The 24,314-nt window shown below is 36.7% G+C and overlaps 1 protein-coding gene across 11 annotated transcripts in view; it reads left to right on the plus strand.

Moving 5' to 3' along the window:
- Positions 1–24,314, plus strand: part of CCDC7 (coiled-coil domain containing 7) — a 301,313-nt gene that overhangs the window by 161,601 nt on the left and 115,398 nt on the right. For 10 of the 11 annotated variants that reach the window (XM_081970140.1, XM_081970145.1, XM_081970146.1 and 7 more), the window contains 4 exons: positions 3,032–3,151; positions 5,861–5,980; positions 10,009–10,128; positions 22,673–22,798. In XM_081970140.1, the coding sequence (XP_081826266.1) occupies positions 3,032–3,151; positions 5,861–5,980; positions 10,009–10,128; positions 22,673–22,798 (486 nt within the window). The remainder of the gene's footprint in view (positions 1–3,031; positions 3,152–5,860; positions 5,981–10,008; positions 10,129–22,672; positions 22,799–24,314) is intronic. The other variant, XM_081970141.1, reaches the window with a different exon arrangement.

Below are 24,314 nucleotides of genomic sequence, written 5' to 3' on the forward strand. Positions count from 1 at the left end.
TAGCAACTCATATAAAGGAAAAAATAAACTCCAAAGCAGTCTATTCTGATGAAGAAGGCAGGATTCTAATGATTGAATTAGAGATAACAGAAAAACCGATATTATTAATAGTGATATATGCACCAAATCAGAAGCAAGAGGAATTCTATAGGAAACTACACAAAATGAATGAACTAGAATATAAAAATATTTGATAATTGGGGATTATAACACAATAGTGGATTAAAAAATGGACTATGAAACCAAAAGAAAAAATAAAACAAAAAAATATGTTATCTAAATCCTTTTTTGAGATGACAATGGAATATAAACTACATGATATTTGGAGAGAAAGGCACAAAACAAGAAAGCAATATACCTTTTATTATCAATAATTACATGGCCTGGATATCATCTGGTCTATGTAATCAATTAGAGGAAATTGAAATTGAAGCAAATAAATGGGCAGACCATAACCCAATAAAATTAAGATGGAAAGGCCAAAAAAGAAGTAAAAGATGGATGATGAACTCAAATATTGTAAATGAAATAGAATACACTCAAATGCTGGAGAAAGAATTAAAACTATTCTTTAGAATAAATAAAAAAGAAGACACCTCAATTCAAATTCTCGGGGACACTATGAAAGCATACACAAGAGGCCTCATGATTGCCTACATTGCGAGAAAAATTAGAAAACAAAAAGAGAAACAAGAATGTATGCAAAAAGAACTTAAGGAAGCCGAAGCTGAATTACAGAAAGACCCAGAGAATAAAATTAAAAAAGAAAAAAGAGAGATGATAAAACATAAAATCAACTTAATAACTCAAAAAGAATTAGCACAGAAAATTAAAGCGGCCAAACAAAATTATTTTGAACAAGCCAACAAACCTGGACGATGGTTGGCATACAGTTTGAAGAATGAAAGAGAAAAAAGAATGATATACCAACTAAAAGATGATGAGGGAAAAATAATCCCATTTATCTAGCTAGATTTTTGGTTTTCCCTAATTTTTCTTTCAAACTTATAAAGCAAATGATTTTCCTGGTCCATCATTATCTTGCATGACATGAGCAAAAGATGTGAGTTTATGCTGGGTGAGCTTTTCCTTAAGTGGGGGGGGGGGGGCAATCAGTCTCAAGTAGTCATGAGTTACTGATTTCTCCTTTTTTTAGTGATAATTTCAGATCCATGTTTGAGTAGCCACCTTTCACCCATTACTAGAGTAATGATTTTCATTTTGATTAGTAGAGCTGATTCACATCTTTCATGATCTTGTGTGATAAAGGTTATTTCTGTAAGAGATCTATGTCATTGCCTTATTACCTCATATACTTATTTATTTAATAAAAAAAATATGGCTACCCAACTTGCTTTCAGTGACTCAAGGCAGCTTACAAAGATAAAAACCCAATATAAAATCAGTAAAAAGTAATGAGCTCTATCTCCCTGGCAACAACAATCAGTCAATCAAATAAGCAACTTGATGGGCTTCATCCCACTTTGGGTTCCTTAGGCCTGTCGGCAAAACCAGCTCTTCAGGTCCTTGAGGAGATGTTCTAGAAGGAGGAAGCTCCCTTCTTCTTGAACCTGCTAGATATATCTCTTTAGGAGAAGAAACCCATAGCATTCTCTGCCCATCCATTCTCATAGGTATCTGTGACTGGGAAAAGATGGTCCTTCAAATAACCTATGATCCCAAGCCATGTCCAGATAGTCCTTGACTTACAACCATTCATATAGTGAACATTTGAAGTTACAAAGCCTTGAAAAGGTGATTTATGAAAAGTTTTCACACTTATGACTGTTGCACCTTCCCCATGGTCACATGATCAAAATTAGGATGTTTTGCAACAGGCATGGATTTATGGCAGTTGCAGAATTCCAGGGTCATATGTTCACCTTTTGGGACCTTCTGTCAGGTAAAGTCAATGGGGAAGTTAGATTCACTTAACAACTGTGTTATTGACTTAACTGCAGTGATTCATCTAGCAACTGTGGGAAGAAAGATTGCAAAATGGGGCAAAAATCACTTCACAATTGTCTCTTAGCAACATAAATTATGAGTTCAATTGTGGTCATAAATTGAGAAGTACATGTAGGTCTTTAAAAGTGACAACCAGCCCCTTGAATTGGACTCAGAAGCAAATCAAAAACCAGTGCAGCTCTTGTAGGAGAATGATGTTTAATTAATCTAGCTAATGTTATTTTTGTACCTCAAATGTTAGTGCTCTTTTGGAAGTTTGAAGTGATGACAATTCTCTGTGAGAACTTTTATTATTCAAGTTTTATATCTGATTATAGTTGTCATCTTTCTTTGAACCATAACATTCTTATTATAAACTCAGTGTACACTTTAAACAAATCTGGAATCAGTGTATATTCTTCTCACTCCATTTCTTATTCTAATTCTTATTTGTTGTTTTTCAAGATTTTATTTATATAATAATTTATTGCCTCTAATGATTTCTCATAAAAATAATCAAGGATTTAGCATGCTTATGAATTAAATTAATATGTTTTCAAAATTAAAGGCCATGATTATTAGATTATACTCAGCTTTGAATATAACATATAAATAATTTTATGTTCATAATTCCTAATATCAACATTTAAGATTATAGTTAATGTCATATTTTTATCTTTAAGGTTTTAAGTTATCTAAACACTACAGCATTAATAATGTCTAGTCAATGCTATAAATACCAATTTTTCAAAATAATGTATGTAATATGTATGTCTCATAATAATGTAACATTTTTAAAGAAAACCAAACCAAACCAAGAACTAAACTTCTTGATGCATTGGGTGCTGTTTTAAGACTTAGCAATTATTGTACTATATGTGAATTTGTCTAAATATGATAATTATGATATGAATCTGCCTTGTTGGTTTTTAGGAAGTTTTGTATGTTACTATGTTATAATGTTCATTATGTTTATTTCATTCTGAATAATAATTCACAGTTTAAAATATTTAAAATGATACATAAATTCATAACTTCTAAAATGTTTCTCAAGAGATGAGTGAAAAAATATTTCTTCTTTCAGAAAGAGAATTACATGAATTGTTTATGAAGCAGGAAGAGCTACTAGAAAAGATGGAATCAAATGAAAAAGTGCTACAGGATGCTAGGGCTCTTGCAATTAGCCAGCAAGGCAGCATCAGTGGTATGTATCTTGGTTTTTGTATTATGTGAACAACAATATCAAACATTTAGGAATATAGGAATTTCTTTATATTAGTTGGACCAGTGATACATCTATCTCAGTATTACAGATATTGGTTGTAATAGTATCATTCCAGGAGGGTGTTTTGTTTTTTCGTTCATGGGAATACAGGAAACTGAACAAAGGCATTCACAATAGAGATGTAGTGTCTTCATTTGGTAACTGGAGATGAGAAACTGTGAGTTAAAAGATACAAAGAGTTATACCGAAGAGGAAAACATGGTTTTATAAGCCTGCTTACTTAAGGACAACATTTGTACCTCACTTACTGTTTTTAATTGCAATTTCAGCATTCAAGCAACAGGCAAACAAAAATGAATGTGGATAATGGTGAAGCTTCTAAGTATCTTTAACTAATGATTTTAATGTCCCAAAGGTGCTTTTTCAGGAGGCAACTGAACGTTCTGATTTTTCTTTGAAGACATTTTGCTTCTTTTGCGACATTTCTCATCCAAGAAGCTTCTTCAGCTCTGAAGAAGCTGAGCTGAAGCAACTTTTTGGATGAGAAGCGAAGTGGCTTCAAAGAAAAACCAGAAAGTCCAGTTGCCTCTTGAAAAAGCGCCTTTGGGACAACCATGACTTGGATGACTGAGAATCTCCATAACATAATGCTTTTAATGGCTAAAGAAATAGGTTTTCATCCCACTTCTAACTGCTATGGGGAAGAGGTGGGGGTTTGCTCCTGGGAGGGATGAGTGAAGAAAATCCATCCATCCATCCATCCATCCATCCATCCATCTATCTATCTATCTATCTATCTATCTATCTATCTATCTATCTATCTATTTATCTATCATCTATCCATCCATCCATCCATCCACCCACCCACCCACCCATCCACCCACCCATGACATCTAGTTTATAATATAATAAATTTTCAAAGGAAGAGTTTATAAAGAATAGAGTGGTAATGATAATAAAAATATATTATTAAGTTTAACTTAGTTATAACCAAAGTATGACATCATCTGCTGCAACATCTAAACTAGAATACAAGCAGAAAACATAAATTATGCAAATTATGCACCTATTGCAGATTTAGAGAAAAAATATTGAAGAATTATTTAGTAAAAGACAAAAGTCCATAGATACAACAGTAAGGGGGAAATCATACTATTAATGAGGGCTGAAATGCGAAAGAGTTAGTCTAGTGTATAGTTGGGTTAATTTGGGAAAATACATATTAAAAACCATTTTAATGATAGAATTGATTGAGTAATTGTGAACCAGTTACTTTGTCTCAGCCCATATCTCACAGGTTACAAAGTTGGTATGAGAAAGTTGAATGAGTTAATACGTTCACTGTGGTAATTTCCTAGAGGGAAGGTGGGATACAAATGTAATAAATAAGTACATAAATAAAAACTGGAAAAATTGAGGAGTTAATAAGATTTTAATTGGATAAGTGAATGTGACAGATAAGTTTTGCAAAGAAAGTCCTATATTTATAGTATAAAGAGATTTAAATAATTCAGTACTGATATAGTTAGAATAATCATCAATGAGATATATTTAAGGAATTGATGTAGTTACATACAAATAAAAATGAACCACGTAAAGAAAATTAAAGTAGGAAAAGTATTTCCAAAATTTCAAAAAGGGAAAAGATTCAAGCAGTTTTCTAAGCAACGTATTGTATTGTGAAGTAAAAACAAAGAAGATGAAAAGGTTGGGTAATAAAGATGCATGTTGATTGAATGCAGACTGCCATAATGAATTAAGAAAGGCAGTGATAAAATTAAAAAAAAAATCCCTACCATTTCTGTGGGTGTGGCTTGTTAGGCATAGCTTGGTGGTCAGGTGACTGGGGGTCATGGCAGTCATATGACCGAACAGGCATGGCGTGGTGGTCATGTAACCCGGTGGGCATGGCTGCACAATATACATACACAATGTAAAAGCAGCTGGACTTCACACAAAATGTCCCCTGAAACAAGTAGGAACCTCACAGACAGTCAGCATAGCTGATCCGTAGTAAAAAAAATGCTTCAAAAAATAAAAAAAAGTTCCTTTGATTGCCTGGCACAGCTGATTGTCACAGAGCTGATCATCGGAACTTTAAAAAAACAATTAAAGCATTTTTTTTACTACTGGTTCGAGTGAACCGGCCTGAAATGGTAGCATTTTACCCCTGAAGAAAGGCCAAGGACAGAATGACAGAAATGTAACACAAAAAAGAGAATTAATGATCTTTTTATGATGTCTGGAAAAATAACAAGAAAATGTATTATTAAGATCATGAAAAAGCATCCATCAAGATGAAATAACCACTGAACCAGTGGTGGGTTCTTACCACTTTGGACCAGTTTGGCCTGAACCGGTAGTAGCTTGGTGGCCTGGGTTGCTGGAACCAGCAGTGATTCAGGTCTGCCATACCTCTGAACCAGCGCTGCCATCTTGTTTTTTGTTTCTGTGCATGCTCAGATAAATTTTAGTTATACTGTGCATGTGCGCACCCACAGAGCATGCACGGCGTGCCCCTGAGCATACTGGCTCTGCTGGTTCCAGTAGTTTCTGCCGGAACCCACCATTGCACTGAACCAAAAGCAAATATCATTTACATATGATAATTGATAGAAATTGTGATAGAGGTTAATATACTGATTTCAAAATATATGATTTTTATGAAGTTATATATAATATTTCTAGATTATAAGCTACAGGAACTAACCAACCAAAGAAGATCTCTCATGGAAAATCTAGACACAATTATGCATGAAATACAAACAGAATTTACATCTGAAGGTGTTTCTATTCTGCATCCTGATGGTAAGTAGAAAATAAATTATATTATGAATTTTCAAGAATTTATTAAGCATATAGCACTTCTGAATTGAAGCTGATCATTTGGGGATAACATTAAGGTGACCAACTTTTTTACAATGAAAAGGAGGACAAAACACGTTCTATTGTCCAAATGAACACCATCTGAACTATATAGGTAGAAAATCAAGTGACAGAGAATTGCTCTTCCTTCTGATGAAACCTCACTGATTTAATTCCATGACCATATCCAAGATCATTTTGTCTTTTCTCATTAAAACAAATAGTAATTGCAAACCTTACTCATTCTTTTTTCCTTTTTCACCTAAATATTTAACTTACTTCTAAAGGTAATTCTTCATAGGTTAAGGCTATTAGACTAATAGCAGACAACTCTGCCCCCTCCTGCACATCCTATTCCTTCCCTGCCTATTTTTAAATTTATTTTGCTGTATTTTCATTATTTATTTTTATTGTTTCATTATTTACTATTGTTATAATTACAATTCTTACGGTAAATTGCATAGAATAGCCCCATGGCAAGATGGTGGCAAATAAATTTTAAACAAACAAACAAATATTTTGAGTTTTTAAAAGCTTATTGTTTACCTTTTCACTTTTGTCCTCTCTTGCTTTTGTTCTATTTAACAATGGCAGAAATTGAGAAGAAAGCAGGAAACAAGATTAACAAGTCAGTAAAAGTATTGAAATAATATAATTGAAAGTTTTTGACTCAGAGAGCTATGTGGCTTCCTTTATTGGGACTTTTGAAGAATTTGAAGACTTATATGTATGGAAGGAGCAAAGGAATAAACCCTATCCCAATCAGCTCTATTGCCAGATTAATACAATGAAGGAGACTAGTTGTCCTTGAACATAAGCTATCCTGTGGCCAGTTCTTAGCTAGCTACCTTCTTCCTCTACCAGATCTATCAGACTGGGAACTCATGGATTATAGTTGCTGTTGATAAGATCATGTCAAGCCACCAGATGTCAGCAAAGCATAACAATTGCTTTCCTCAGAATCAGAATACAGTCCTCGATTTAGGATCATAATTGAGACCAACATTTTTGTTGATAAGTAAAACATTTGTTCAGTGAGGTTTTTTGCCATTTTACAACCTTTCTTTCCATAGTTGTTAAGGAAATCACCACAACTGATAAAGTAATAACCCGGTTGATAGTGAATCTTGTTTTCCCATTGAGTTTGCTTGTGAGAAGGCTGCAAAAGGTGATCCCCTGACCTTGAGACACAACACCGGTCATAAATATGAACCAATTTTCCAGCATCTGAATTTTAATCACATGATCATGGGGATGCAGCAAAGGTCAAAACTCTGAAAAATGGTCATAAGTTACATTCTTCAGTGCCATTGTAACTGAAAGGTCACTTAATGAACTGTTGTAAATTGAGGATTATCTGTACTGAACAGTCTTTTCAGCTTTGCCTTTTGCAACTGTGCTTTCTGAGAAATTCAGGTCTTGCAAAAAAGATTATTATTTTCCTATTGGTGTCGAGCCCGAGGGGTAGACCCTCTGAAGGCTTCAGTGTCCCAACTTCTGGACTTTCTGCAACAAGGTCTTGATAAGGGACTTTCACCGAACATCTTAAGGTGGCAGGTGTAGGCTCTCTCTTCTGCTCTATCTCTTCACCGTGATGAGCCCCACTCACTGCACCCTCACGTCCGCAGATTCATTAAAGGCACATCCAATCTCTGCCCTCCAGTCATTCACCGTTTTCCCTCCTGGGATCTGACCAAAGTCCTGGACTTCCTTACTGACCCGCCCTTTTAACCTCTCAGGTTGGCAACCGTACATCACCTCACACTTAAGACGGCCTTTCTGGTGGCCAAAACATTGGCATGGTGGGTTTCAGAGCTGGCGGCCCTTTCTATCTGATCGGACTTGTGTGTGTTTCACCCAGACCGGGTTGGATCACATCGATCCAACCTTTATCCCAAAAGTGAACTCATCATTCCATCGCTCGCTAGACCTCACTCTTCCAAATTTCTGCCCTGCTCCATCTCACAGGCTGGAGCACAAATGGCACAAAATAGACGTCAGGCGGGCGCTAAAGATTTACATCGCCAAGACGGCAGTCTTCAGACGCAGCGAAGCCCTCTTTGTGTCCTTCCACCCTACCAACAAGGGGCTGAAAGCTTCTCCATCCATGATTGGATGATGGATCAGGTCGGCCATTGCTCAAGCTTACAGCACGCACCATCTCACTCCTCCACCTAACATTATTGCTCACTCCATGAGAAGTGTGGCTACGTCAGCGGCATGGGCGCGGTAGGCCTCGGTGGAGGAAATCTGCAAGGCAGCTACCTGGTCTACCCCTAATTTGTTTATACGACATTACAAGGTGGACAGATATGCATCAGCAAATGCAGCCTTCGGGAGCCGGGTCCTCCAACAGGTTCTACCTTCTTCCAGCTCCTAGGCCAGTCTCATGTCCTCCCGGGGACATACCAGCTTTGGTATATCCCATGCATGACCGCTGTCTCCACCAACTTGGGAGAATGGGGCGTTTAAGAACCAACTGATACGCCCCTTCTCCGGGCAGGTGGAGACAGCGGTCGTCCCCACCCTTAGGATCCTGGCCTACCTCGCAGGGAGGATCTGGGAGCATGTTGTATAGTCACCGAAAGGAAAGTGATTGTTCACAGCACAGCAGTCTACTTATCTCCTTCGTCAAGAAAAGCGGGAGCATGCTCCACAGAGATGATGATATCACTTTGGTAGACTCAGTTCTATTGGTTACTGACTGAGTTTACCCAGGCATGATCGCTGTCTCCACTTGCCCGGAGAAGGGGTGTATCAGGTAAGAACCAACATCCCATTTTTTGTGAAAATTGGCCCGTTTCCCCCCCCCCCGAAAAAGGGCATGGATAGCCTTTAGGAGACTTATAGAGTGCTCCTGTGGCTGCGGGGGAGGGAGGGAGCACGGTTTTTGCTCATTTCTGTCCTTCTCGGCCCCCAGGAGCTCTCTGAAAGCCTCCTAAAAGCTATGCACTGCCATTTTGGTGAAGGTGGTGGGGTTTCGGGAGGCAAAAAATGCTGTATTCAGTGTATAGGACACACCCAGATTTTCAGCCTCTTTTCTGAGGGAAAAAGGTGCGTCTTATAATTCGAAAAATACGGTATATCACAATTAGGCTATTATCCATGTATTTTCCTGTAATCTTTGAGTTTAGTTGTCTCTCAATAATAACTATTTCCTCAGCAATATTTGGAATTTTGGAAATCCTCTTATCTCTGATATTGGTAATATCTCTACAAGAGTGATAGGAATGAAAAGACCATTCCCATGATGTGTTATTTTAGTTTCCATTTTCTTTTGTGTCACTGCCTGATCACTAGAGTTTACTAGGGATACACCCCTGGAGAAAAAAAATGATAATTTTTTTTACTGCTTTTGAAATCTAATGTACACATCTTCAGTTACTGAACAGAATCCCTCTTTTTTTGTAGAATTCTCTAGCGAGGACCATTGTTTTGATATCTTAGTCTTTTGTTCATCAACTCAGTTTATAAACAGCTTTCAATAAGAACTTACAGAAGCATTACAAAGAGAGGGCTATTAGTTAAAAGTATAGGTTGAAACCGGAAATTTTTGCTTGGTAATATTCCTGGAACAGGGTCTAATTTAGACAGCAAATTTCACAATTTTCTAATTTCTTTATGTTAAGTTGTAATCTTCAAATTGAGCGTTAAAGCCCATACATTGTGACACAATCTTCAGGTATGCTGATGTAGTATTGTAATTAGTTTATTTCCAGGAGTTCCAGATAATTTACAAGGCTTTCCATTTCTCTTATTCTGGCTTTCTTCTGAATTACCCAAGCTAAAACTTCATATATAATTAATTGTAGATATTTGCTCAAAAAAAGGGTAAACTCAAAAGGTGACGTAAACTCTGGTTATCTCACCTTCCACGTCCTCTGTAAACCCAAGAGCTGCTTTAATAGTTAATGCAACTTCAAATGTAATAATAGCTTTGATGTGTTTTTTCAAATATTAATGTGTTACAGAAAGAGAATTATATGAGTTATCTGGAAAAAGAGAAGAAATACTGGGAAAGCTTGAATTTGTTCAGAAAGAACTAGTTGAAGCTTCAGCTTCTGCAGCTGTCCATCCTGGCAGTGTCAGTGGTATGTATTAAATATTTTTTTTTTTAAAACTCCATAGCTCTTTCTTTTAATTATTTCCCACTATTAAATAGAATTTTAATACAAAACAATTTTTAAAGAAGGCAGTAAGAACTGAGACTGTATTCCAAATTCAAGGAGTAAGTATCAATAAGTATCAATAAGTATCAATAAGTATCAATAAAAGAGAATATCTGTAGCTCAGTATTGAAATGACGGATTGAACAGAACTGATGATATTATCTAGTTTGGGTAATGAAATGCGTGCAAGGAAACAACCAAGAAATCTAAGTATAGGATTATTTTCTAAGCAATTGAGAGGTTTGTAGGGCTAAATCAAGAATTGTACACTGCACTTTTAATAAAAACAGCAGGTTCAGTATATCTTCCCTATGGGGAAAGGTTACAATAGTTGGCTTGTTTAGTTCTATAAGCAAAATTAAATAATGCAGAACAACAACAACAACAAAAACAACAACAACAACAACAATAAATGAGAAGGTGAAAATCTTGTGTGATTTTCAAAAGAAACGGATTGTCATTTGGAGTACAACACACCAGATATCATGGTTGTAGAGGGCCAAAATGTACAGTTTATTGATATCGCTGTTCCTGGAGATGCCAGAGTCGAAGAAAAAGAACTAAAAAAAATAATGAAATATCGCAACCTGGCCATCGAAACTACACGGCTATGGATGAAGCATGTAACAGTGATACCCATTGTCATCGGGACACTTGGCATCATGTCCAAGAATTTTGCAAGATACATCAACAAATTGCAGCTTCTTGCAATAACACCAGCAGAACTGCAAAAAACTGCGCTACTCGGAACATCTTATACTTTAAGAAGGTACTTGGTTAATACCTAGGACGCTGGCAGCAAACCGTATCAATCATTAGCACTAGTCACTGGTATTTGTAATGCATTTTTGAATGTTCAGTTGGCTGAGATTGATGTTTAATTAATAAAGTATATATAAAGTAGTAGTAGTAGTAGTAGTAGTAGTAGTAATAATAATAATAATAATAATAATAATAATAATAACAATAACAACAATAACAACAATAACAACAATAATAACAATAATAACAATAATAACAATAATATACAAAATAATAATAAGATACAAAAATCCACTGACAATCCAAACTGCCGACTTTACTTTACTTTATTCTTATTTTATTCAATTTCTAGACCGCCCCTCTCTCAAAAGAGACTCGGGGCGGTGTACAGTCATATTAAAATAATTAAACAATAAATATACATGGTATAAATACAAAATAAATAAATTAAATATAGGACTGGAGGAGGTAGTAATGGTTCACTGTACAATTTAGTTAAGTTAGATTAAAATTTTAAAAATTATAAAAACATTTACCCTAAAAACTATCCCAAAATAAAATATCCGCCAGGAGGTAAGAGTAGAACTATAAGTGGGCCAGGCCGGCTAATCGGAACAGGTGAGTCTTAAGTTTTTGTCGGAAGGAGCGGAAGTCGGTAGTAGTTCTAATATCGGGGGGGAGGTCATTCCAGAGGGTTGGGCCCATCACAGAGAAGGCTCTACTCCTAGGCGCCATCCGTTGGCATTGCTTGGTGGACGGCACCCGGAGGAGTCCCTCCCTGTGAGAGCAAATTGGTCGCAGGGATGTATGTGGTAGGATGCGATCCCGCAGGTAGCTAGGTCCTGTGCCATGGAGCGCTTTGAAGATGGTAATCAACACCTTGAAACGCACCCGAAAAACCACAGGCAGCCAGTGCAGCTCGCGCAGGAGAGGTGTTATGTGGGAGTACCTAGTACTCCCCATGATGGCCCGCGCGGCCGCATTCTGAACTAGCTGTAGTCTTCGGGTACATCCCAAGGGGAGCCCCATGTAGAGAGCGTTGCAGTAGTCCAGACGAGATGTCGCCAGCGCATGAGTGACTGTGCGTAAGGCATCCCGGTCCAATAGGGGGCGCAATTGGCGCACCAGGCGAACCTGGTGGAACGCCCCCTTTGCCACGGCCGCTACATGGTCATCCATCGACAGCCGGGCATCTAGGAGGACGCCCAAATTGCGCGCCCGTTCCACAGGGGGCAATTGTTCGCCCCCTATGGCCAGTGATGGGATCAACTGGTTGAACCGAGGTGCCGGTAACCACAGCCACTCGGTCTTGGAGGGGTTAAGCTTGAGTCTGTTGTCCCCCATCCAGACCCGGACGGCTTCCAAACACCTGGACATCATTTCGACAGCCTCGTTGGGGTGGTTTGGGGTGGAAATGTACAGCTGAGTGTCATCAGCGTACAGATGGTATCCAACCCCAAAGCCACGGATGATCTCACCCAGTGGCTTCACATATGTGTTGAACAGAAGGGGCGAGAGGACCGACCCCTGCGGCACCCCACAAGTGAGTGACCTCAGGGTCGATCTCTGCCCCCTGCCAACACACATTGCGTCCGGTCAGAGAGGTAGGAGCCGAACCACTGCAATAACAAAGTCGAAACTGTTTCACATTTAATATGTGAATGCAGCAAAATTGCACAAACTGATTAGAAAGCTAGACATGACCGAGTTGCTAAATTAATCTAATGGTCATTATGTAAAAAATATGATTTATCTGTATCCAGAAAGTCATGGGAACATAAAGTGGAAAAAGTTATCGAAAATGAGAAGGTGAAGATCTTTGGGACTTTCGAATACAAACGGATCGTCATTTGGAACACAACACGCCCGATATCACGGTTGTAGAGGGCCGAAGTGTACAGTTTATTGATATCACTGTTCCTGGAGATGCCAGAGTTGAAGAAAAAGAACTAGAAAAAATCGCAACCTGGCCATCGAAACCACACGGCTACCTAGGAAGCTGGCAGTAAAGCGTGTCAACCATTAGCACCAGTCACTGATATTTGTAATGCATTTTTGAATGTTCAGTTGGCTGAGTTTCATGTTTAATGAATAAAGTATATAATAATAATAAGACAATAAATAATAAGATAAATAAAATCATAAGAAAAACAAATTTAAATATGGCATGGATTGATTACAAGAAGGAATTTGACTCAATACCCCACAGCTGGATTAACACCTGTCTGGAAAACTTTGAAATCAGCAAAAATATCTGTACATTTTTGAAAGCAAATATGCAAAAATGGAAAACAGTTCTAACAACAAATGGGGAGAACATTGGTGAAGTCAACATCAGACAAGGAATCTTCCAAGGGGATTCACTTTCGCCACTACTGTTCAACATTGCATTAATTCCACTGACAATAATCCTATGAATCACAAAACGGGGATACCCAATCTCAAGCCAACATGGCAAGATAAACCATCTACTATACATGGATGACTTAAAAATGTATGCAAAAAGCCGCACTGAACTTAAATCAATACTCAACACAGTTCAACTATTCAGCAGTGACATCAAAATGAACTTTGGCCTTGAAAAATCTGCTATATTATCCATATGGTGAAGAAAAATGGAAAAAACAGAAGGAATAGAACTGGGAAATAGAAATATAGTGAAAACATTAGCAAAGGATGATGGTTACAAGTACTAGGCATATTGGAAGCAGATACCATCAGAAAAGTGAAAGAGTCAATGCAAAAGGAATATATCAGAAGGGTCTGCAAAATATTAAAATCAAAGCTGAATGCTGGAAACATAATTAAAGCCATTAATACATGGGCAGTTCCAGTGATACGCTACTCAGCTGGAATCATCAACTGGACTCTGGCTGAACTGGAAAACCTGGACCAGAAAACATGCAAACTTTTGAATATGTACCACGCTTTACATCCATGAAGTGACATCGACAGGTTGAACCTGCCAAGAAAAATAGGGGGCAGGGGGCTATTGTAAATCCATCAAACTGTAGAAGAAGAAAAACGAAGTTTGAATATTTGTGAGCCAAAGTACAGAGAAATTGCTGCAGGCTGTGAAAACTGAGAACAGCATAAAAACAACAGAAACAAAGGCAGAATAAAAGGAAAGCAGATGGATGACAGATTAAATAGATGTAAAACCAAAGCTTTGCATGGACAGCGCCTGAAAAACATTGAAGGAAAATGTGATGACAACTTGACATGGACATGGCTTAAGATGTGAACTATCAAGAAAGAAACGGAAGGTTTAATACTGGCTGCTCAAGAACAAGCACTACAAACTAATGCCATGAAAGGGAAGATACAAAAATCCACTGACAATCCAAACTGCTGACTTTGCAATAACAAAGTCGAAACTGTTTCACATTTAATATGTAAATGCAGCAAAATCGCACAAACTGATTACAAAGCTAGACATGACCAAGTTGCTAAATTAACCCACTGGTCATTATATAAAAAATATGATTTACCTGTATCCGGAAAGTCATGGGAACATAAAATAGAAAATGTTATCGAATTGAGAAGGTGAAGATCTTGTGGGACTTTCGAATACAAACTGATCGTCATTTGGAGTACAACACGCCAGATACTACGGTTATAGAGGGCCAAAGTGTACAGTTTATTGATATCGCTGTTCCTGGAGATGCCAGAATCGAAGAAAAAGAACTAGAAAAAATAATGAAATATCGCAACCTGGCCATCGAAACTACACGGCTATGGATGAAGCATGTAACAGTGATACCCATTGTCATCGAGGCACTTGGCACCATTTCCAAGAATTTTGCAAAATACATCAACAAATTTCAGCTTTGTGCAATAACACCAGCGGAACTGCAAAAAACTGCTCTGCAACCTGGCCATCGAAACCACACGGCTACCTAGGACGCTGGCAACAAATTGTATCAACCCTTAGCACCAGTCACTGGTATTTGTAATGCATTTTTGAATATTCAGTTGGCTGAGCTTCATGTTTAATGAATAAAGTATATAATAATGATAATGATGGTGATGGTGATGGTGATGGTGATGATGATGATGATAATAATAATAATAATAATAATAATAATAATAATAATAATAATAATAATAATAATAATAATAATAATAATAATAGACATTTTGGACCAAAAAACGAGGAAACTAATGACAATGCACTACAGTTTACATCCACGTGATGATATTGATAGACTATACCTACCCCGAAAATCAGGTGGCAGAGGATTATTACAAGTGAAGCAAATAGTTGAAGAAGAAAAACATGCACTGGCTGATTATTTAAAAGAAAGTCAAGAACATCTATTAATCAAAGTAAAGAACAAAAATCTATTGAAGGCCCAACAGACGAAACAAGAATACAGAAAAGATGTGATAAAATTAAGAATGGAGAGTTGGCAGAACAAAGCATTGCATGGCCAATTTCTGGAAAACATAAAAGATAAAGTGGACAGTGAAAAAACTTGGTTATGGTTAGCAGCAGGTACATTAAAGAAAGAAACAATCACTAATCCTGGCTGCACAAGAACAAGCTATCCGCACAAATGCCATTAAGGCCAAAATCGAAAAATCCTCTGATGATGCCAAATGTAGACTTTGCAAAGAGGCTGATGAAACTGTTGACCACATACTCAGCTGCTGCAAAAAAATTGCGCAGACTGACTATAAAATGCGGCACAATTCAGTGGCACAAATGATCCACTGGAATTTGTGCAAAAATTATAACATTAAAACAGCAACAAACTGGTGGGAACATAAGCCTGAAAAAGTCATCGAGGGTCAGATGGTCAAGATCTTGTGGGGTTTTCGCATACAAACGGATAAAATACTGGCGCATAATACACCAGACATCACACTGGTTGAGAAAAAGAAGGTTACAATCATAGACATCGCAATACCAGGTGATAGCAGGGTCGCCGAGAAGGAATATGAAAAAATCGCAAAATACCAGGACTTAAAAATTGAAATTCAACGATTATGGCACAAACCAGCAGTGGTAATTCCAGTGGTAATCGGCACACTGGGTGCTATTCCCAAAGCACTGGAATTACATTTAAAACAGTTAAAAATTGACAAAATCACCATCAGTCAAATGCAAAAGGCCGCACTGCTTGGATGTGCACGTATATTACGAAAATACGTTACGACGTCCTAGGCCCCTGGGTGGGGCCCGACTAGTAATCAATGCCAAATCCGGCGAAACAACTGGCCGCTGTGATACAATTCTGTTGATGCAATAATAATAATAATAATAATAATAATAATAATAATAATAATAATAATAATAAATAATAATAATAATGTGGTTAATCTTTGGTGAGATTCACATCTTTTGGGGCTGGTTGGTAGCTCAACAGCTCGAGTCCTAACCAAGAACGTAGCAACTGTTAAGGTAATGTTGGAGGATATAAGTTGTTCCAAATAGGGTGGGTTTTTTGTAGAATCAGAATGTTCAAGTCAGGTAAATTTAGAATTTCCAAATAGCAAGGTGGCCCTTTTCCAAGGGCTCCAATTACAATCGGGACAACACACAATTTCTTTTTCCACAGTCGCTCAACTTCAATTTGCAAGTCTCAATACTTTGTGATTTTTTCTTGCTGTTTATCTTCAATTTGTGCATCACCAGGTATTGCAATGTCAATGAACCATATTTTCTTTCTTTTCAACTATTGTTATGTCAGTTTTCATTTTTCTGGATGTAATCATTCAAGCTGTGTCTTTCTTCTACAGTCTCCTTTACTTGTAGGAGTCCTCGATCACCCTCTGCTCTTGGTAGATATAATTGATCAACTTTTAGGGTGCAAAGCATGATACATTGTCATAAGCTTCCTTGTTTTTCTGTCCAAATTGTCCAACTCCATCTGAGTCCAGTCAATTATTCCTGCAGAGTATCGAATCACAGGTATAGTCCAGGTATTTATAGCTTTTATGATGTTTCCTCGACTCAGTTTGGACTAATATCTTGCGAATTCGTCGAATGTACTTGGCTGAAGTTAATTCCTTGACTTTATTATGTATTAAGTCAGAGGCCTCTAAAATCCCCAAGTGCTTGAAGCCTTCTTCTGTTTTTACTGCCTTTTTCATTTCTTCATTCTCAAGTTCTATTCCATCATCTTCTATGACCTTGCCTGTTTTTGTTCCCATTGTTGCACATTTGTCAATTCCAAACTGCACACCAATGTCTTGGTTAAATTGTTTTGTGCTTTCAATTAATAAATTCAGTTCAGCTTTTGTTTTACCAAACAGCTTCAAATCATCCTTGTACACCAAGTGTGAACTTTTCAGTCCTTTCTTTGCAAGTTCGTATCCACAGTTCACCTTCTTCAAAATGGTTGTCATTGGCGGCAATGAGAGTATAAAAAGTAGGGGTGAAAGGGAATCACCTTGGAAAATGCCTCATTTAATTTCAACTTTACCTAGTTCTTCTCCATTAGCCATAAGCTTCGTTTTCCAGAGGTTCATTGAAGTTTCCATGAATTTTTGGATGTTGCTGCTGATGCCAAAGATTTTCAGGCATTTCTTGATCCAGCTGTGGGGAATTGAATCAAATGCTTTCTTATAGTCTATCCAAGCCATGAACAGGTTGGTTCGTCTTTTCTTTGAATTCTTTAGGATTAGCTTGTCAATCAGCAGTTGATACTTTGTTCCTCTTGAATTTTTGCAGCATCCTTTCTGTTCTCTAGGAAGTAAGTCATTTTTTTTCAAGTATCCGTAAATTTGGTTTTCAATGATACCAATAAGGAGCTTCTATGTTGTTGGCAAACAGGTGATTGGCCTATAGTTTCCAGGATCCTTTCCTTTATCTTTAGCTTTTTGGATAAAAAATGTACTTCCAGAGAGGTGGGACTTGACATCGCAATGACATGACATGCAATCTTGGAGCTCCAGGGTTGCTGTCGATATCTTTGCTGTTGGACGGTCCTTTTGGACCTAAACCGTCCCATAGAGACCGTGATAGAGAAGGGTATGTCCTGCTGATCTCAGGGACATCGCAAAGTCCCTTATTGATCCAGGAGAAGCTCTTTTTTCAGCGAAAGAGAAGCAGCCATTGAAGCTGCAGAAGGTTGAGACAGCCCCTGAACGGAAGAAAAGCAGGAGAGAGAGTGTGTCGAAATGGTGAGATAAATTTTACTATTAGAAAAGAGAACACCCAAAAAGACTTGGAGTAAAATTAAAATTGAAGATAGAAGAGAGCAAGCGACGAATTAAGCCTGAATTAAACTTGTGTTATCTTTTTTTAAATTTTGTTTTATTTTTTTATGGCTGGAACTTTTATAAATGCCTCTTACTTTTTAAATTGGACTGGTTTCATTTTTCCCTCTTCTATTTTTCTTCTTTTTTCATATTGGTGGATTATTATTTTCTTTCTCTTCTTTTTACAATGCTTGGCTGGATTGTTTGCTTTTAAGCACTTTTTTCCCCCTTAAGTTCGGAATTTAAAGAGAGAGGTAAAAGCAGAGGAAAAAGAAGTAACACTGCCACCTAGAGGCTGGAGGCTTGGAAACATTGTTTTTTTTTTCTTATTCCCTTTGAACATTTGACTCATATCTTATATTTCAAGGCTCCTGATTTTGTTTATTGAAAGGGATAGTGGGAAGAATACGGATTGTTTATGCAAGTGCTCTTTTGGAGTACTATCAATAGCTGGACTGGAGTGAAGAGAAAGCCTTGACTTGAAAGATTATAGTGAACTTGTTTGAAGCTTAACAAAAAAGCCTTGGATGTTCTAGTGGCAGTGTTTATAACTTGGAAGAATGGTGCAACATGAAGAAGAAAAAGAATTAGTGTTGCATATCATGTTAGAAATTCAAAAAATACAAATAAGTACAGAAAACATTGAAAAGAGAATGGAGAACATAGAACAAAAAACGGAAAAAATAGAGGGAAGAGTTGAGAATATTTACAAAGTGATGATGAAATTTGAGAATTGAGTTCAAAAAATTGAAGGAAAGTATGAACAAAGTGATAAGAAAATTGTTGATATTGACAGCAAATTGAGCGTGGTTGGAAACAACAGAAGTGAAATGTTGAAAGGAGAGATTAACAAACTGGAACTTCTATCTCAAACTTCAAAACATGGAAGAAGAAAAGAGAGAAAATCTGGCAGAAACAATGAGAGAAATTCTGGCAGAAGCATCGGTGATAACTAAACGCAAGCGGATGGAAGGAACAGATGGAGGGTTTCAAGTCTTTACAAGATATGCAATGAACAACAAGGTGCCAATGAACAACAAGGTGCCACATAAGACTTATCAAGAAAACAATTAGAATACAAATGCCACAAATGGCAAGAGATATAGGATGCACCACTATTGGAAGGATACAGGATGATGAAATGAAATGTTAGAATGAAAATTAAGTTAAATTAAGTTAAATTTAGAATATTATATATAAAATAAAGTAATAATAGTTATAGCTAAATAAATGATTAACAATGGTAAATAACGCATATATATACACTAGATGGATAATATGAAATTTTATACAAATTGTAAGTGAGGACTATGGAGAGGATGTTGAAAAGCTTTTTATAAAAGATAAACAATTCTATATAGAATAGAATATGTAATACTATTGGATGAATACAGGACAATGTAATGAAATGCCATAATATAAATTTATTTTAAATTTAGAATATTTTACATGAAAAGAACGTAATAACAGCTATAGTCAAATGAATGTTTAATAACCATAACAATTGCATACATATATATTAGATTGATGATATGAGTCTTTATATAAATTGCAAGTGAAGACTATTGTGAGAATGCACAAAAGTTTTGTTACCAATCGACACACTGTAAGTAATTGGAGAAGGGTTTTTATTTGTGTGTTTATGTTTGTTTTATGTTTGTCCACAAATAAAAAAAATATAAAAAAATGTCCTTCCAGTTGTCATCCATTCATCATTTTCAGGTGTTTTTAAGATCTGATTTATTTGGGCTGTCAACCTTCCGTGCATACTTGTAAGTGCCTTTAACCAGAAGCCATGTACCTCATCTGGTCCAGGTGCACTCCAATTCTTCACTTTTCTTGACTGCCTTTGCACCATTTCTTTTGTTATTTTCACATCTTCCATTTTATGCACTTCGATAGAATCCTCAACCTGCTTGATCCATTTTGCATTTCTGTTCTGTTTCTTGTTGTTTTCCCACATTTTTTTCCAGAATTTCAGAGCTTTCTCTTTATCAGACTTTTCATTTGTTGTTTATCTATCTCCACTTTCTAAGCTCTTATAAAACTGGTGCTGATTTGCTCTGAATTGTGAGTTTTCCTTGAACAGAGTTACTTGATTTTCATACCGTTTAATCTTTTCAGCAATGGCAACAACCCTCTGCTTCAGCTCTTCAATTACTACTGCAATCTCCTTATTCTCCAAATTGTATCTTGCTTCCAGGCTGCTTTTGACCTACTTGTTCTTTAGCTGACCTTCAAGTTGCTCAAGTCTCCACAAAATTTTTTGATCTTCAATTCCAACCGAATTTTCCACTTAGGCTTCCCCTTCTTAACTCTTTGGTTCTTTTGTATTTTCAAATCCAATTCTTTGGTGTTATGAAGGCTGCTGCATACATCAGCTGGTTTGTTTCAGCTAATATAGTGGCTTGAATGGTTTGCACAGCCTCATTGACCTTTTTTAGTACATTTCTCAATTCTTTCCGGTTCATTTGGGTCAGCTTTGGCAAACTTCAGCATCTTCCATTTGATGCTCTATTTTCTCAGCTAATTAAGCACTATCTGTTGGTGCTTGATCTACAGTGCTTCCTTATCTTCATCCATTTCAGCAGTCTCTTCCTCTCTTTCTTCCTCAGTTTGTTTTTGAGTCTGCAAATCATTCTTGATGTTACTCTTCTTTGTTGGTATACTCAGACCATTAGTTGCTTTCTCTTCGATTCCTGTTAATTCTGTTGTAGTGAAAAAATTGTGGCTCAGAACAAAGGTCCATTAGCCTTTGTTCACTGATACAACAGTCCGTGTGGTTCACCTTCCAAATCTGATACATTCGTTTTTGAAAATCACGTTTTGCTTGCTCAGACTGATAGTAAGCTTCCATAATAGAGGTGTTTTCTTCCTTGGTCCAGATTTTTGGCTTTTTGGCTTTTTCTTCCAGTAGCTTGTCAGCTCCATGCCCTGGTTGCCTAGCAGAGTGAGCTGATCCCTGTAGCTCATTTTGCGCAGAATGCCCAGGAGCCATAGCATCCAAAGGAACCCTTGTTAATTCGGGTGACGGTTCAGCTGGCATAAATTTCATTTTTCTCGTACTCACCATGTTTGAATGGGTTGTGGAGCAAATTTTGTCTGGCCCTTCACCTAAGACCTGTCCGATATGGTTGCACCTGTTCAGCATAGCCCTTAGGACCACTAGAGCACACAAGCCCCTCCACCCCGCCAAGGTAAACCTCCTCAGAGTTGTATTATTATTATTATTATTATTATTATTATTATTATTATTATTATTATTATTATTATTATTATTATTACTGCAATACTTTTAAATTACCTCTGTGTGTGTAACTACTTAACTGAAGGCAGTAAATAGTTCTTGTTTCTGTCTCCTATTTTCTCACAATACAACTGTGAGGTGAGGTGAGTTGAGGGAGAGTGAGTGACCAGCTTTCATGTCTATGGGAGGCCTTAAGGGCAGTCTTCTGGTTTCTATGTCAGCACCTTAATGACTACATTACAGATATATGGATGAAACTGGTAATTAGATACTCATTTGAAGCTGAAAGGACAGATAAGAAGAACATAATTAGCCTAATGGGGATTAAAAAATATGAATTAAAAAAAAAACTCTGTAAATGTCTATTCTGTAGTAGTTTTATTTTTGGCCTAATATTCTACTGTGAAAAAGACTTTGTATCAGGATGTTTATTTCCAGGATATTTTTAAGATGTTGCGGGGGCTAGGGCAATGGGTTTATTTGCATCTATTCCCTTTTCATTTTGCCTTATTTAGTGTAATTGTTACTGCTCCTCCCCTCCCACATTTCTTTTTCCTTTAAAGCCAGTATGTGATAAATTGGAGTGTGTGGGACAACCCCAGACTAATACCTGAAACTGTTTTTGAGTATTCTGTATTGATCCAAATGATCATTTCATGTTCTGAACCACGCTTTGGACACTAAAGGACCTTCATTGTGTATATGTAATGAATTTCTTTTGCAACATGACAATTTCATAAGTATGAAAGGTTTTTGAAATAAAATTGACATGCAGTGAATATTGATTATGACTGATTATGAACCATGTAGTCATTTTTCATTTCTAGCTATTCTCTCCACAACAAACTGTCCCTAAACTGGCCTTGCAAATCAGCAGTGCACCTATCATCATGGTATCATCCACCTTGCTTCTGGCTGTCTTTTTTCCCCCTATTGCCTCCCACGTTTCCCAGCAGTAGAACTTTCTGTATAGGTATATAATGCATAATAGGTCTAAAGTAGGATAATTTGAATCTGGTTATTTGTGCCTCAAATGCTAACAATAGATTGACCAATATTGTAAATATTATGAATACAAATACTAATATTTAAGTTTCCACAGAATCTTAAGCTGCCCAGAATCATTTGATTGAGTTTGATGGTTATAGAAATTTAATGACTGAATAAATATAATAGAACAATCAACTACAGCATTGTGTGTGCCACAGTTTTTCAACGTATATGTTATTATTGATCTGATTTTTATAGAGAATACATTACATGAGCTTTCTGAGGAAAAAAGACATTTGATTGAAGAACTAGGGCAAACTACCATTAATCTACTAAAAGCAAAGAGTGTTGCTTCAGAAAGAGGTATCATTGGAAAATCTATTGGTAAGTTCAGATTAAATGAATCTATGTTTAAAGTAAACATTAACTTAGGTATTTCTTCACTTTCATATATTGTGCCACATTGACATTATTGAAAGAGTCCATAAGTCAGACATGTTATGATCATGAAAATCTCTTTCATCCATTTAAGAATCATTGATTCTTAAGCAAAGAAGCAAAAGAGTTGTAATGAACATTTTTCTTTGGATAACAGTAAGCTTCTTTTATGGGTATTTGTGTTTTGTTTAGGTTGTTGGCTCACCCAGGAATAAGCATGCTACAAATATAAGAATGAGCACATTTAAGGTATAGGTTGAGGGAAATGTGTTCGGTTCTGATATTAGCTTTTAATGTTTGCTTTGAAAATAAGATCAGTACATTCTTTAAGCCAAGTAAACTTGGGAAAACTACGAAACATGGGAATCTGGTTTAAGAGCTCTGAATACTTATCTACCTTGCCCATCAACAATTAGTCAAAAGGTGAATGGCTTATAAGTGTCCTTCAGATAGCAATCTTCTACAGGACCTATTACTTGATATTTTAATTGAAGGTGGTGGAGAGAATGTACTCATTGAACTACAAGTTCTTATGAAAAGCTGCATTTTAAAGAAACATATCCCAATACTTGGCACTGGTTTTGGGGGTTTTTATAGTCATAATTAAGGGACCAGAAACAGGAGTAAATATAGTGCCACCTAGGATGTTCCACACAATTTTGTTTGATCCTAGACAAAGATAAATAAGCCCCAGCATTTGAGCCCATAATGCTTCAATAGTAAAATGAGGGTTGTAAAAAGGGAATTAACTTGTGTGATTGAAGAACATTTTGGCATTAGATAGTAAGAATAAGAATGATATCAGTATGCCTCACAAATATTTCCTATTTCCATTCCCATTCTGAGTTCTTGACTCAGCAATATAGTGCTGCTTTTTGATTCATTAGAGGTCCTTCTGCATTTTGCAATTTTGAAACCTCCCAAAATGTTCCCCCGCACAAACATTCAAGCTATATTTTGGCACTTTAGATTATTAGGAGTAGGAAAGACACTAGTTTGCTTCTTCCAGGCTTTGGCGAAACACTAAAAAAACCAGACATGCTTTTTTTGATATCTTAGGTCTTTGCCTAAAAACCTTAAAGACTTGGAAAGTAGTTATAACTTTGATCTCTCTGAAATTATACACTTCTTTAGTCCGTTGTTACATACAAATATTATCTTTATGATTTCTCACACTTTTAAAAAATAAACGTGTACTTTCCAATACTGAGGTAAAATACATGAAGATGTTATTTTTCTACCAACAGAAAAGCATGCTAATTGGGATTTTTAACTTGTCCTTCCAAAGAGATAACCGAGGGGGGGGGGGGAATTGACTTTTGTTTTTGCTATATTGTCTGAAATCTGTTTTTTTCCCCCTTAGTTTTTGGTTTTCAGTTTAAATGGAGTTGTATAATGGAGTTGTAAAACAAATGCAAGGCAAGGAATAGTGACACTGTCATAACGTTACCTGAAAATATTA

Source organism: Natrix helvetica (genome assembly GCF_964273705.1).
Source record: "Natrix helvetica genome assembly, chromosome: Z".
In the NCBI taxonomy this organism is placed as follows: Eukaryota; Metazoa; Chordata; class Lepidosauria; order Squamata; family Natricidae; genus Natrix; species Natrix helvetica.